Source organism: Carassius auratus, chromosome 32 (genome assembly GCF_003368295.1).
Source record: "Carassius auratus strain Wakin chromosome 32, ASM336829v1, whole genome shotgun sequence".
Taxonomy (NCBI): Eukaryota; Metazoa; Chordata; class Actinopteri; order Cypriniformes; family Cyprinidae; genus Carassius; species Carassius auratus.
Window position 1 is genome coordinate 4,459,913 of NC_039274.1, and position 15,849 is coordinate 4,475,761.

At 37.6% G+C, this 15,849-nt stretch overlaps 1 protein-coding gene and 1 pseudogene across 1 annotated transcript; both read left to right on the plus strand.

Annotated features, from left to right (window-relative positions):
* The first annotated feature begins 4,015 nt into the window (after positions 1–4,015).
* LOC113051399 (mitochondrial carrier homolog 2-like) lies at positions 4,016–7,916 on the plus strand. Its single transcript, XM_026215121.1, has 10 exons — positions 4,016–4,143; positions 4,294–4,350; positions 4,820–4,877; positions 4,978–5,029; positions 5,104–5,163; positions 5,423–5,516; positions 5,745–5,792; positions 6,291–6,358; positions 6,646–6,721; positions 7,199–7,916. Exons 3-10 carry the CDS (start codon positions 4,832–4,834, stop codon positions 7,283–7,285), a joined length of 531 nt encoding a protein of 176 aa, XP_026070906.1. The 5' UTR covers positions 4,016–4,143; positions 4,294–4,350; positions 4,820–4,831; the 3' UTR covers positions 7,286–7,916.
* Positions 7,917–9,680: 1,764 nt separating this feature from the next.
* Positions 9,681–15,121, plus strand: LOC113051400 (26S proteasome regulatory subunit 6A-B-like; annotated as a pseudogene).
* Positions 15,122–15,849: the final 728 nt, after the last annotated feature.

Below are 15,849 nucleotides of genomic sequence, written 5' to 3' on the forward strand. Positions count from 1 at the left end.
TTTTCAATGGAGTGCGCCTCGAGCTACATGTCATATACATGTACGAAAATCGGTAAACATATGTAACACACCAATAGCTACAAAAAAGTCTCTTGGTACGAAATCCGAATCCCAACAGGAAGTCGGTTATTTTTAATTTTCCCTGCAAAATTGGTGTTGTTTTTGTCATTTTCAGGGGTTGTATTTTAACGAACTCCTCCTAGAGATTTATTCAGATCAACACCAAACTTGGTCAGTGTAATCTAAAGCCCTTTGCCATTTTAAATTGCGAAGGAATTGAGGTTTCGTTAAAGGGCGTGTCCATGGCGGCCTGACAAATTTCGATGATTCGCCATGAAAAATGATGGTGCTATAACTCACACATACAATGTCCAATCCGCCCCAAACTTCACATTTTTGTTAAGACTCTTCACCTGAACAGATCTACATGCCAATATTCAGTTATAGTCATAGCGCCACCTATTGGCAACTGGAAGTGACATATTTTACACTGTGACAAACTTCTCCTAGAAATTTTATGACATCAATGTCTTTTTTGTGGTCAGTCTAATCTAAAGACCTGTGTGATGTTTAGATGTGAAGATCTTGAATTTTTGTTAAAAGGCATGTCCATGTCGCCATGACGAAGTTCGATGTCTCGCCATGGGAATAAAAGATGTTATAACTCAGGCATAAAATGTCCGATCTTGCCCAAACTTCACATGTGTGATAAGGGTCCTGGCTTGAACACATCTGAAGGCCAATATTCCATTATAACGATAGCGCCACCTGCTGGCGACAGGAAGATTGGCACACATATGGAATAAACTTTGATATATTGCACTTATATTTATGAGTTTAAATGCATATTTTTCAACGTTCACCTTTTTACTAAAGCCACACGATGGCGGTGAGCCCGGGTGCGAGGGCCCGTTCATCGCTGCTTGCAGCTTTAATTATTATTCTTCTTCTTCTTCTTCTTCTTCTTCTCCCGAATGAATCGCATTTTTGAGGGCTTTAACATGCTCAAAAAGTCATGAAACTTTGCACACTCGTCAAACCTGGTGAAAATTTTCGTCTGATATAGGATTCAGAAGAGGGTGTGGCAAAATGGCTCGACAGCGCCACCTATACCAAGAAAATCAACAGCCTTCCAGCTATGTTTCACGTACATGCACGAAAATTGGCACACATATGTAACACACCAATACCTACAAAAAAGACTCTTGGAGCGAAATTCTAAACCCAACAGGAAGTCGGTTATTTTTAATATTATGAGCATATTTTGTGTAATTTTGGTCATTTCCATGTGTTGTATTTTAACGAACTCCTCCTAGAGAGTTCTTCAAATCAACACCAAATTTGGTATGCCTAATCTAAAGGCCTTTGCGATGTTAAATTGCGAAGATCCTGACTTTTCGTTGAAGGGCGTGTCCGTGGCGGCCTGGCGAATTTCGATGATTCGCCATGAAAAATGAAGTTGCTATAACTCACACATACAATGAACAATCTGCCCCAAACTTCACATGTTTGATGAGACTCCGAACCTGAACCGATTGACATGCCCATATTCAGTTATAGTCATAGCGCCACCTATTGGCAACAGGAAGTGACATATTTTACGCTGCGACGAACTACTCCTAGAAATTTTATGACATCAATGTCTTTTTTGTGGTCAGTCTAATCTAAAGGCCTGTGCGATGTTCAGTTGTGAAGATCTTGAGTTTTTGTTAAAAGGCTTGTTCATGGCGCCGCGACGAAGTTCGATGTCTCGCCATGCGAATAAAAGATGTTATAACTCAGGCATAAGATGTCCGATCTTCCCCAAACTTCACATGTGTGATAAGAGTCCTGGCTTGAACAGATCTTCAGGCCAATATTCCACCGGGTGTGGCAGAATGGCTCTATAGCGCCACCTATACACTTTCAACGGAGTGCGCCTCGAGCTATGTTTCACGTACATGTACAAAAATTGGTACACACATGTAACACTCCAATACCTACAAAAAAGTCTCTTGGTACGAAATCCGGATCCCAACAGGAAGTCGGTTATTTTGAATTTTCCCTTCAAAATTGCTGTTGTTTTTGCCATTTTCAGGGGTTGTACTTTAACGAACTCCTCCTAGAGATTTATTCAGATCAATACCAAACTTGGTCAGTGTAATTTAAAGCCCTTTGCAATAATAAATTGCGAAGGACTTGAGGTTTCGTTAAAGGGCGGGTCCATGGCGGCCTGACAAATTTCGATGTTTCGCCATGAAAAAGGAAGTTGCTGTAACTCAGACATACAATGTCCAATCTGCCCCAAACTTCAAATGTTGGATAAGACTCTTGACCTGAACAGATCTACATGCCAATATTCAGTTATAGTCATAGCGCCACCTATTGGCAACAGGAAGTTAAATATTTTACACTGCGACAAACTACTCCTAGAAATGTTATGACATCAATGTCTTTTTTGTGGTCAGTCTAATCTAAAGACCTGTGTGATGTTTAGTTGTGCAGATCTTGAGTTTTTGTTAAAAGGTGTGTCCATGGCGCCGCGACGAAATTCGATGTCTCGCCATGGGAATAAAATATGTTATAACTCAGGCATAAAATGTCCGATCTTCCCCAAACTTTAAATGTGTGATAAGGGTCCTGGCCTGAACAGACATGAAGGCAAATATTCCATTGGGTGTGGCAAAATGGCGCGATAGCGCCACCTATACACTTTCAACGGAGTGCATATGCACTTTCAATGGAGTGCGCCTCGAGCTATGTTTCACGTACATGTACAAAAATCGGTACACACATGTAACACACCAATACCTACAAAAAAGTCTCTTGGTACGAAATCCGAATCCCAACAGGAAGTCGGTTATTTAGAATTTTCTCTGCAAAATTGGCATAGTTTTTGCCATTTTCAGGGGTTGTACTTTAACGAACTCCTCCTAGAGATTTATTCAGATAAACACCAAACTTGGTCAGTGTAATCTTAAGCCCTTTGCGATGTTTAATTGCGAAGATCTTGAGGTTTCGTTAAAGGGCGTGTCCATGGCGGCCTGACAAATTTCGATGTTTCGCCATGAAAAAGGAAGCTGCTGTAACTCAGACATACAATGTCCAATCTGCCTCAAACTTCACATGTTAGATAAGACTTCTGCCCTTAACAGATCTACATGCCCATATTCAGTCATAGTCATAGCGCCACCTGCTGGCAGCAGGAAGTGTCAATGTTTTACACTGCAAATAACTACTCCAAGAAATTTTATGACATCCAAATTTTATTTTGGTCAGTCTAATCTAAAGTTCTTTGCAATGTTAAATTGTGGAGATCTTGAGATTTTGTTAAAGGGTGTGTCCATGGCGCCATGACAAAATTTTATGTCTCGCCATCGGAAGAGAAGTTGTTGTAACTCAGGCATTAAATGTTCAATCTTCCCTAAACTTCACATGTTCGATAAGAGTCCTGGCCTGAACACATCTGAAGGCCAATATTCCATTATAATGACAGCGCCACCTGCTTACAACAGGAAAATTGGCAGATATATGGAATAAACTTTGACATATTCCACTTATATTTCTGAGTTTAAATGCATATTTCTCACCGTTCACATATCTACTAAAGCCACTTACTGCCGGTGAGCCCGGGTGCGAGGGCCCGCTCATCGCTGCTTGCAGCTTTAATTTAACCTTTTTTTTTTTTATCATGACCTTATTTGTATAGTTGTTTTATATTTGATCTAGATTTTTAGGCTCTACTGTTAGTGTTATCTTTATGCGCCATGGGTCTGAGAGTAACGCAGTTTCAATTCTCTGTATGTATGTACTGTACATGTGGAAGAATTGACAATAAATTGACTACCAGACTTCAATAACAAAATGAGTTCTGAAGTCTGGTAGTGTGTTATACTTGGTTGTTTGGTCTATAATGTCCAGCTTTTCCTCTATAACCATTTGCAAAATCAGTAAAGTGCATGATTCCATGTAAAGATTTCCAGCCTTTAGATAGGTTTCTTTAGCCGCGAGACTTGTGTTAGGGTGTTGCTGGCTGTATGTTGTACTGTTCAGACTTCAGACTGTTGCAATGCAACTTTTGTGTTTATTTAGGTGGGCAAAGTTATTTAAAATGTCTCTAACTTTTGCTATAACCCACAGAAATGCCAGGATGAAAAAATTGAGGTAGGAACATGTTTTTTGTAGCTATTATTTTAGTGCTTTAATCCATTTATTTTTCCATTATTTTTATTTTAGCTGGCATTGCTGCAGTTAGTTGCACATTTGTGTGTGATATAATATGAGAGCACGTATCTCATCTCTTCACCTTTTCAGATATTGGGAAGCAGTCAGAAAGCAGAGGAGGGTTCTCTGGAACATGTAGTAAATGAGGTAAGAGATTTAAAGCAGAATTTTGAACTAGTAGCTTTCATACCACCTTGTATAGTGAAAGTGAAAGTGACGTGACATTCAGCCAATTATGGTGATTGGTGACCCATACTCAGAATTTGTGCTCTGCATTTAACCCATCCTAAGCGCACACACGCAGAGCACTGAACACACACACACTGTGAACACACACCCGGAGCAGTGGGCAGCCATTTATGCTGCGGCGCCCGGGGAGCAGTTTGGGGGTTCGATGCCTTGCTCAAGGGCACCTAAGTCGTGGTATTGAAGGTGGAGAGAGAACTGTACATTTACTGCATTAATATTGTTCCCTGAATTTGACGTATCTTCAGCCCAGTTTGCATTGCAGTCTATATATACTTTCATGTTTGCACCATGCATCTCATGTTTGTTTTCTGAGATGTGAAAATGTTTTGTGTGTTTTTTTGATGCCCCCACCCCATTGTCTTCTCAGACCACTAAAGAGATGATTGCACGCTCATGTGCTACAATTGTCACACACCCTTTTCATGGTAAATACAGTTAATACAATAAATAACAGATTTTGTGATTTGAATCTCACGTTCCTCTCAGTCTGTGAATGTCACCTGTTGTCTTTTTTTCCAATCGCAGTGATCACTCTCAGATGCATGGTCCAGTTTATTGGTAGAGAAGCCAAATACAGGTCAGTTGTTTTCTTTACAGGGACAGTTCTCTTTTCTGTATCACACATGTAATCATTTACTTTGTTCTTTCCAGTGGTGTCTTTGACTCCATACTTACCATCTACAGAGAAGATGGAATCCTGGGTTTTTTCGCGTAAGTGCAAGATTACACTTACTTTTTTTTTTTTTTTTAGTTGTACTGCTTTTAATGTATGGCTCCATTTTAAAAATGCTTGAATGTGAAAAAAATTGTCAAGCTTATTAATCTACTTGTCATTTTAATTTATAAATAAATATAAAAAAAGCACAACATTGAGTAGGCTTGACATGAAAGATGTTCATGAGTGCTTTCAGGTCGTTTTCCAACTCTTTGAGTTTTTAACTTAAGCATTTATGTGTTTGCCAACCCACAGTGGCCTCATTCCTCGTCTTCTGGGTGACGTTCTTTCCCTGTGGATCTGCAACATGCTTGCTCACTTCATAAACACTTACGCTATAGACGACTCGGTATGTAAACAAACACACACAAACTTGTGTACAAACAACAAAATGTCTTGACCCTAGATTTGTACAAAATTTAATTTTATGTATGCAAGATACTTGTAATCTTTCAGTATTTACCGATTCATCGTTGCATACTGTACATTGCATACTTGGGTACAACAATTGTACACAAGTATCAATCATAATTGCATGTTATTTGGGTAGGTGATAATTCTGTTGTGCCTGTTTCAGACGAGTCATACAGGAGAGATCAAAAACTGCTCTCAAGCTGTTACCGGGGTAAGTTTTTTTTTTTTTTTTTATTTATTTAAATTTTTTTTTTATACAGAAACATTAAATGACGAATAATGTCTCAAGCACCACCACCAGCCCATAATTTCTGTTTAAAGTAACGAATATGCATTTATACATTTTCATTAAAACATGGTTGCCACATTTCAGTTCCAATTATTAATCTTCTATGATAAAAAAGCTTTATTGACTGATGTTTCTAGCTCTTATGCTTTAAAATAATATTAAAAATAAATGTATATACTTAATCTTAAAAAGCCGTGTTGTTTTCTGAGGAGAAGCTGATGAGATTGGGACTTCTCAGATGGTTCCTCCTACACCTCTAAATTGTATTTAAAAATAATACTAATATTTTTAGGAATAAAAAAAGAAAAGTGTCAAATTTAACAATATAGAATTATATTGTTTTGTTTGACTAGGTTGTGCTATTGCTTTCATTCTAACATATTTTACCTTTGTACTTCTCTCTTTTTTACTTTTTCTTAGTTTTTTGCAAGTATGCTGACGTATCCATTTGTATTGGTGTCCAACCTGATGGCTGTTAATAACTGTGGGTAAGGGATGTTGTGAATCTCTATTGGAAGCATTTGTGAATGGCATTAAAGGAGATTTTACTGTACATGAATAGTGAGTCAGTAGTCAGAGAACTTCATGAGAAGCTTGTAATCCTGTTTAACCCCTTTCAAATGATCAAGTTCTGTGACTATAGTTAATTTATTCACTTATTATCCTTTGCCAAAAATGACATCACCTGTATGTCCTTACAATATTGAAGACTAATGGAGGGATTGTTGTAAACAGATAATACATTGTAAGTAATGTTTCTCCTCATCTGACCCAGGCTGGCTGGAGGTCTGCCACCTTATGCTGCCGTTTATCCCAACTGGCTCCACTGCTGGGGTCACCTGAGCCGAGAGGTGAGCAGTTTTCTTGATATGAATTACTGTGAATGGAGATTTGTGTTTTGTTAACTTTTCTTGAATGTGTCGGTTCTTCCACTGATGACCTTGTGACGCTCATTAGAATCTGAATAGGCTAATTGAATTAAAGGCATAATAGAATTAAAGCAGCGCACCATTGTAATAATGAGTTTACCTACGTGACTGCTTAAAACAACCTGAAGTCATTTATTCTAGTCAACTGGATCCATTTTCTCTCTCTTTTTTATTGCTTAAGATAAAGATGTTTCTCTTGTCATCCAAAAGAGTTGATCTGTTAAACTGGATGAGTGATAGAACATCTTGAGCAACCTGTTAATGTTTTTCTTCTGTGACCTATTAAATAAGACACTTCATTATTAAGAATGACTGCTTTAGGAATGTTACCATTTTTAAGAAACTATAATTTTTTTAATTCAGAAAATATAATTGTTTTTCTCTTGTTGTGTGTCTCAGGGCAACATGAGCAGAGGCAACAGTCTGTTCTTCAGGAAGTTGCCTGCGGGGAAGATGTATGCCATTGAGCAGAAGAGATTTTTTTGAATGGGAAGCTACCAGTATAGTCTAAAATTATAATAATATAATTGAGCTGGCCCACAAAGTTGGACTCCTAATTCTTCGTATGCACTTGTTTAAGATGACAAACTTTTTTTTTTGATAATCATTCGCATCAGCCTCCAGGATTATTGCAGTTAATTGTATCAGTACATTGTTTTCACTACATTACGATGCGATTTGAAATCGTGAAACATTAAGAGCTTTATTTTAATACCCAGGGATTTGTATACATCACCAAGTAAAACAGACCACAGTATAATTTCAGTGGAGCAGTCGAGGGCGCTCTTGACCATCTGTGCCTGAGTCCAGTACAGGCCTGTACACCAGTTTTGTTTTTTTGTGCTTGACCATATTGCTTGTCAGTAAAACAGTAATTCTACACCTGCTGTTGTTTCTACTGGTTCATGCACTGACTGACTGACAAACAAGAAATTCTGTTCCCGTTAATCGTACACTGCGTTGTGTGTGTGTCCATGTGAGAGGAAGAACTGTGTGTGTTGTGGAGGGCGATTTCCAGCCACATCCATCTGAGCTCTAGTCCAGTCAAAATCACTTGAGATTTTTATTTCTAATGTCATTCTGTTTGACCCAAATAAATGTGGGAATGCGTTTTTTCTTTGGTCTTTGTGTCTTTTATTCATCCATCATCTGCACAACACAGACAGGTGCTCAACATACAGAAACATTTTAGAAACTAGCTGTAACATTGTTCATCTTCAGTTCTATTGTCATTGTCCAGTTAAATACTGTTTAACCAAAACTGCAAATACCGTCTATATTATTTACATAATGCATAGTGCAAGAAAGTATGGAAGAAGAAAAAATTATTAAAAAGGGATTTATTAACTGCTATGAGGTTTTTTGAGATTTCAACCTTGGGATCTGACGGTTATTTAATTATATCAAATGTTTCAAAAAGATACAATTATGTATTCAATTCAATTTATTGTATCATTTGTATTAAATTGATTAGTACATTTACATTTTACATTTGCATTTATTAATTTAGCAGATGATTTTATCCAAATTATTAAATTATTAGTATCAACCAAAGCTAAGCTAGAGTAGTAAAGCTGAATTTTTACTTATATTTAATGCAGTTAATATTAACACCCTAAGCAATTAAATGTAATATGATACAATATACTTTTTATGTATGCAATACACTCAGGGTGTTTTAGTTTTTTTTGGTCAATGTGGCTGATAAAGTGCTCAGTTCGTCATGTGATCTCAATATATGGTGTAAAATATTGGTATGCTTGGAGTCTTCATTTTTTGTGAGTAGATAATAGGGTACAGAAAGTACAGAAAATCAGTTTTGATCGTCTCCTGCAGCATGTAACTAGGTTTTTTTTTTTTAAATGACCATAAAGTAGTGTTGGGGTTTCAGTGCCAGCTCAGGCACCCCATGACACACCCTGACCCCTTACTCCACCCCCTTACATTTTAAAAGCAGTAATGGGTAGACTGGATCAGTTCACTGAATTTCAGTGTGCAGAATGAGCAAATCTTTCCTGAAGTCATTTGAGCAGAGTTTGCGCACACTGTTAAGTGTATAAAACTTAATCATTGTGAATTCTTACTGACATCTCCTTATGCCTGGAGCTGATTTCCAACTAAAGAATAAATTAAAAAGGAGAATTTTACCCTCATCAGTTTATTGTAAATCTATATTTAAATTAGGCATATTTCTCAGTGCTCAGGATATATACATATGGATCCAAGACTCCTTACTCTGGTCATACAATTTTATACATATCCCAAAATTCAAAGTTACCTTAAAGAAGAGGATATCTAATGATATTTCCGTTTTTACAACAGAATTAGTCTCTATCTTTTTAGCCCTTGAATGGGTAGAGGAAGGTCAGTCATTGAATATGGTAATATACTTAGATTTATACTCTACATAGTATACATCATAACCAAATATTGTTTATGAAACAAAATTAAAGAATGGCAAAAATGCTAAGATTCTTGTGTCCAAGAAAACAAAGTAGCTAGCTGAAGATCCAGCAAAATAAACGTAATAAGCAAGACAGGGGTTAAAGGGAAAACAACACAATAATAACTGGTTTAAATTATTCTTTATTCAGATTAGGAAAACATGAAACAGGACTACAACAACAACTATTGAACACCTGCTTGTATTCTGTGTCACATACGAAGCAGAAAACATAACGCAAAATGTACACACAGTGCTTTATTAAAAATATCTAAAAACAGCATTTTTAGATTAAAGGATTTAAATATCACCGTTAAGTAGTCGGAGGGTTTGTTTGTCGGTTTTTCTCACTTATATTTGTCACTACACTCCTGTCCAATCGGTGGCGGTGTTGCAGCACGAGCAGGTTTACCAACCGCACAAAATCTACAAGAAGAAGAAGAAGAAGAAGAAAAGAGCAGCGTCAACACTTCAAGATGTCGTCGCTGAATGACAGATCAGTTTGGGATGAAGTGGAGGTCTGTTTTATATGTTTATGGGAGGGTTCTTTACTATTTGCCAAAACTGGTCATTATTGTACATATGCGTAGAGATGTGTGTTAGGAGAGACGTGTTTAAACGATGTTTCAGCACCGGCTCTGGGTCTGATGGCTTTCTGATAGAAGAGCACAGCATGACACAGTGAAAATCACACTGCTTCATTCAAGTCTTTATAAGTGTGTTCATTCACCCATACGATCATTCATGTTAGGTAATGACAGACAACTCAAAATCTTAACTCGGTCTAAAATTTGTAAAAGATCTCGATGCATCTTTAGGACAGCTAGCCTCATCCGATTACGGCTTGCTAGGATAACGTTAGCAGTGTGAGCTAATGGTGATCAGTGCACTGAAGTCTCCTGCTGCTCCTATTCAGTTTAAACAAGCGATGTTGTTTGAGTTTTGATACTCATTATAAATAGTGTATCTTACCTTTTATGAGTTTAAAGGCTGGAGGACTTTAAAAACAAGACGTATATTCAGACATGACTCTGTTATATTTTATAGGATGGCATCGGCGAAGAAGTCCTTAAGATGTCCACTGAGGAGATTGTTCAGAGGACTCGTCTTCTGGACAGTGAGATCAAGGTAAACCTGATACTGTGATTCAGGCTTAGTGTGCTGATGATTGGTTTCAGTGTCGTCTTGCAGTTCTGCGCCTCTTTATGATGAATATGATTTCAGATCATGAAGAGCGAGGTTCTGCGTGTCACTCATGAGCTGCAAGCCATGAAAGACAAGATCAAGGAAAACACAGAGAAAATCAAAGTGAACAAGACTCTGCCCTACCTCGTCTCTAACGTCATAGAGGTAATACTTGTCCCCTTTATTTTAGACATTTTATTTGGTGGTGTCAGAATGGGACAGAAGGACATTTTTGGTCCGTGCATGGGATTTTAAAGTCTGTATGTGTTTGAATGGAAGCTGCTAGATGTAGATCCTAATGACCAAGAGGAGGATGGAGCCAATATTGATCTGGACTCTCAGAGGAAGGGCAAGTGTGGCCGTCATCAAGACCTCCACGCGGCAGGTGAGTCTGTGTTAGTTGAACAGCTTCAGCCTTGTTTTTATATGGCCATACATTTCCATTATGCTTTTCTTTCCTTCATCACAAACATTTGCCTGTGTGTGTGTTTTAATACTGATTTGTGTTTTGAATGGGTTTCAGTCAGTTTATCTTAGGGGTCAGCAGTATGGGGAAAAATATATCATATCAGGATTCGTTTTTTCTCAACGTTTGTAATTTATTTTATCATAATGATAAGAACAAAGATTCACATTACACATACACCTAATATACAAATAAACAAACAGTGCTTTATTTTTCAGGTACATATGGATGTATTTAGCAGTAGCGTTCAAGAAATTGAACAAGTAAAAAAATGAAACCATTTGTATATATTATACATTGATTCTTATTAAAGCAACTCTATTAAAGTTCTTCAGTCAAGAGCAGTTAGGGATTTTCTTAACATTTAAAGGGATAGTTCACCCAAACATGAAAATGATTTAATCATTTGCTCACTCTCAAGTTGTTTTTAACCTGAATGTGTTCTTTCTTCTGTTGATATAAAAGTGATTTAAAAAAATGTGGGTAACCAAATAGTTGCTTGTCCCCACTGACTTCCGTAGTATTTTATTAATTTTTTTTCCTGCTATCAAAGTCAGTAGGGATCAGCAGCTGTTTTGTGTGTACTAGAGAGAAATTGATAGTTTTGGGACAAGATGTGAGTGAGGAAATAATGAAAGTATTTAAGTTTTTGGGTGAAATGTCCCGTTCATGAAATGCTGTTGCATGTTTCGAACTATTAGTCTGCTGTCACTAAGAACTGCACACATCTAATACACAGGCAAGCATCCATTTTCTCTCAGTCTCAACTATTTACATTCGCTTTAGACAGAACCAGCTGTGTTTATATGTAAACCTTGTGTGTTTTTGATGCGAAAGATAACTGAGTCCGAAATCAGGCACTGTGTTACAGGGGTGTTGTACAAGTTAAATGGCTTTAAAGCACATGCAAATAATATACTTTATCTCAATGGTTTATAGTGTATGACATAGTACTATAATTGCAGACCTATTTCCTGCCTGTGATTGGTTTGGTGGATGCTGGAGAAACTGAAACCTGGTGATCTTGTGGTAAGTGAGAATTAATTTCTCCTGACAGACCAGTTCAGGATTTTCACAACCTTAAATAGTGTTGCTTAAAAAATATTCTCCCTAGAAACATGCTAAATTTGCTTCTGCACCTTTTCCACAGGGTGTGAATAAAGACTCTTATCTGATTTTGGAGACTCTACCCACTGAGTATGACTCTAGAGTCAAGGCCATGGAAGTGGATGAGAGGCCTACAGAGCAGTACAGTGACATTGGTGGCCTTGACAAACAGATTCAAGAGGTAATGAAGGAGATCAATGACAGTATTGTAGACAAAACATTAGTGGATTTATTTTTTAAATACTGCTTCTCTTTTGCAGCTGGTGGAAGCAATTGTTCTGCCCATGAACCACAAAGAGAAGTTTGAGAATCTGGGGATCCAGCCACCGAAGGGAGTTCTGATGTACGGACCACCAGGCACAGGGAAGACCCTGCTGGCCAGAGCCTGTGCAGCCCAAACAAAGGTGCAGAGTCTCTGAGCAAAAGAGAACCATCAGCGCTAGGGCTGAATGATTTGACGGGGGAAAAAAAAATCACAATCTGAAGTTTTTATTTTTCCTGATAAAATTATGATTTCTGTTGCTTACTGTTCTAATATTTCACTGAAAATTTAATGTTTAAGAAAAACAAGTATTTTACAGTAACAATTACCAGTAACGGTAATTACTATCTCTTCATTTTCAAATGTTAAAAATCAAACTTTTATTTTGATGCAAAACTGCAGGCACCATTAAAGCGTCTCATTTGTTTACAACAGCCGATTTATAAGCACTTCTAACTACAGGTATTGTTTGGTTAATGTTGCGTTCCCAATCCAAATGCAGGTCAAAACGCGACCCAAACTCAGAGCAGTGTCTCGAAGACACTGAAAACTTGACCATGAGCTGCTTGAGTGAAAATAGTACTTCACTCTAAAACACACATCACTTTGATTTAATTTATTTATGTCCTTTGCGATTTGCAGTTATTTACCCTGTGACACTTCCTATCAGAGTGTTTAGAGAGTGCTTGACTTGAACAGCTAAATTAAAGTCTGCTTTTGCGCTGGTGCTGTTGATGTTACATTTAAGACATTAGTTCTAGTAAAAATGCAATGTTTTTTGGAAGTGGCAATAAGGGAAAAGTACTTTGTTCTTAGTAAAATCTATAATAATTTATTTAAAAATTACCCTGATAAAATGGTGTTCCAAGGTATAAATATATGGTGATCCATTAAAAACAATACTAATTTTTGTACCTAAAAAAAGTTTACATGGGCACTTTTACAAGGACCTATATGGTAATTTAAATTAAGCTGTCGATCTGCAGCCACATACATTTTGTTACATAATGTAATCAGAAAATAAATTAATATGGACATGTGCTCCAGTAATGGTCAAACTCTAAAAATAGCTCCTATTATGGTGAGTAGTTAAATTGGTCTTTAATTTATAGTGTGGCCTTTTGGGGGTACAAATAATGCAAATTTGTCCCGAGCAGAAATTAAGATTGAAACCCCTGCACTACAGTTTTTGTGTTGATGCATCAAACTTTACCTCAAGTTATTCTTTTACTGTCTTTTCTCAGGCAACATTTTTGAAGTTGGCTGGCCTCAGCTGGTGCAGATGTTTATTGGTGATGGTGCCAAACTGGTACGGGATGCATTTGCTCTCGCCAAGGAGAAGGCTCCCTCCATCATCTTCATTGATGATGCTGGACGCTATCGGCACCAACGCTTTGACAGTGAGAAGGCTTGGAGACAGAGAGGTGGCAGAGGACCATGCTGGAGCTGCTCAATCAGTTAGACGGCTTCCAGCCCAACATGCAAGTGAAGGTAAACACTTGAACCCATATGCAACTCTATCATAATCATGGACCTGTCAGTCTCAAGTAAATTTCTTCTTTTTTTGTTTGTGACCCCAAGGTGATTGCTGCCACTAACAGGGTGGATATCCTCGACCCAGCTCTGCTGCGTTCAGGTCGTCTGGATCGTAAGATTGAGTTCCCCATGCCCAACGAGGAGGCTCGGGCTCGCATTATGCAGATCCACTCACGCAAAATGAACGTCTGGTATGGAGCATTTGTTCTTTTGTGTCTTAATTGGTCTTGGCTGTTGTTATGAGTAAATATATTTTACTGTTTTGTTGGGCATTTGCTTTTAAATGGTCCTTTTGTGTTTTTGCACATACTGTACACTGGTGAGACAGTTGCAGTGCAGAGCACACAGTTATTGTAGACAAGACATGAAGTAAAGGACACAAAACAAGAGCTTTCAGAGCTTATTTAATGATTTATTGAGGTTTTGTTTGATTGCATTGCAGTCATTTTTCTGTTCTATCTGTAAAACTGAAGTGCAACTGCTATGCAAATTTGAATTCTAATTCTCTTGCACAAACTACTCTTGTTACTCATGTTCTTCCCCATAATTTATTTCATGACTGTATCTTTCACTTCTTTGTGTGCTGTAGTCCTGATGTGAACTATGAAGAATTGGCGCGCTGTACCGATGACTTCAATGGTGCTCAGTGTAAAGCAGTTTGTGTTGAAGCTGTAAGTATGCAGTATGCAGCCTTTATTTATTTATATATTTAATTTATTATGGATTTTCAAATAAATAAACACTTAATCAAAACAATCAGACAAACAAACAAAATATCTGACAATACCTGACAAAAAGAGATTTTTGTTTGCAAAACAGAATCTGAGTCAAAATGACACCCTTTAATGCACCACTTAAAACTATTTTTTTCTTCGGGAGAAGTCATTGCTCCTGTTTGTTGTTATTGCACGTTACCTATATGTGTCTCGTTCGCTTTTTGTTAGGGTATGATTGCTCTGCGCCGTGGGGCCACTGAACTTAACCATGAGGACTATATGGAGGGCATTCTGGAGGTCCAGGCGAAGAAGAAAGCCAATCTGCAGTACTATGCTTAGCCCAGTGAAGGACTGTGTGTGTGTGTGTGTGTGTGTGTGTGTGTGTGTGTGTGTGTGTGGTGTGTGTGTGAGAGTGTGAGAGAGAATGTGAAAGTAGTCCAACAGCAGGATCAGGTAAACCTGTTCTACTGGGATCCAGAACTGTTCTGAGGGAGACCGATCAGCTGAAATCAGACCGGACTGCCTCCCAGTGATGACTTATGGAATAATTCTCAATTAACCTCTGTTTGTCTTTCAGTTCATTAAAACACAAACCTTTTTTCCATTATTTGTGCGTCTTCTATGAAGGTGTCAAGTGTTAATATATGTTTCTATATATCTCCATTGTTTTTCCTGGAAAAATTGACCGTAAATAATCCTAGTTTTGTAATCAAGCTCTTTCATTTGTGTAATTTCTGCACCACAAGTGTAAAATGAATTGGAAAAGTGACTGTCTACACACGCTCCCAATCTGCCATTGCTCGTACAGTTAGTCCCGCGCCAAATTCATCCATTGGTTTTGCCAATGGTATTGTCAGGCTGGTAGAGATCCTCAGAGGAACTGCAATGTTTTAATAGTGCTGAAGTGTTTAAACCTTTCACAGGAATCTATTTACAATTTACAGTATTTCAACTTTTTTCTTTCTAGTTTTATTTTATACTTGTACATTTTAAGTACAAAAATACATGCCTGCGATTCTGAAAGTCACTGATATGGCTAAACAGACTCTCAAAGTTTTGTTACATGTAAAAAAAAAATTGCACAGAAAGTCTAATATCATACTTAAGATGTTCATAATTCAACAACATGCCACTGTGCAGTTCATAATGTTGGGAGATTCTGCTGTATTTTATCTAAAACTTGAAAGATCCTCATTACTTTTCAGGCATAATGTCATTGGAAAATCTTTACTGGATCCTCTCTGTTTATCAGTTCCCACACTGACATATTGTTTTCTTGAAGGGGTGAAATTCATGCTAATCTCTCGCTGAATGGAAAAAATAATCCAAATTTCA

Excerpts from the sequence above, each read along its gene's own strand:
- LOC113051399 (XM_026215121.1), top strand. The coding sequence starts at position 4,832 with ATGATTGCACGCTCATGTGCTACAATTGTCACACACCCTTTTCATG. Across the intron at positions 5,517-5,744 it reads CTTACGCTATAGACGACTCG|ACGAGTCATACAGGAGAGAT; the intron begins GTATGTAAACAA and ends TGCCTGTTTCAG. Across the intron at positions 6,359-6,645 it reads ATGGCTGTTAATAACTGTGG|GCTGGCTGGAGGTCTGCCAC; the intron begins GTAAGGGATGTT and ends CATCTGACCCAG.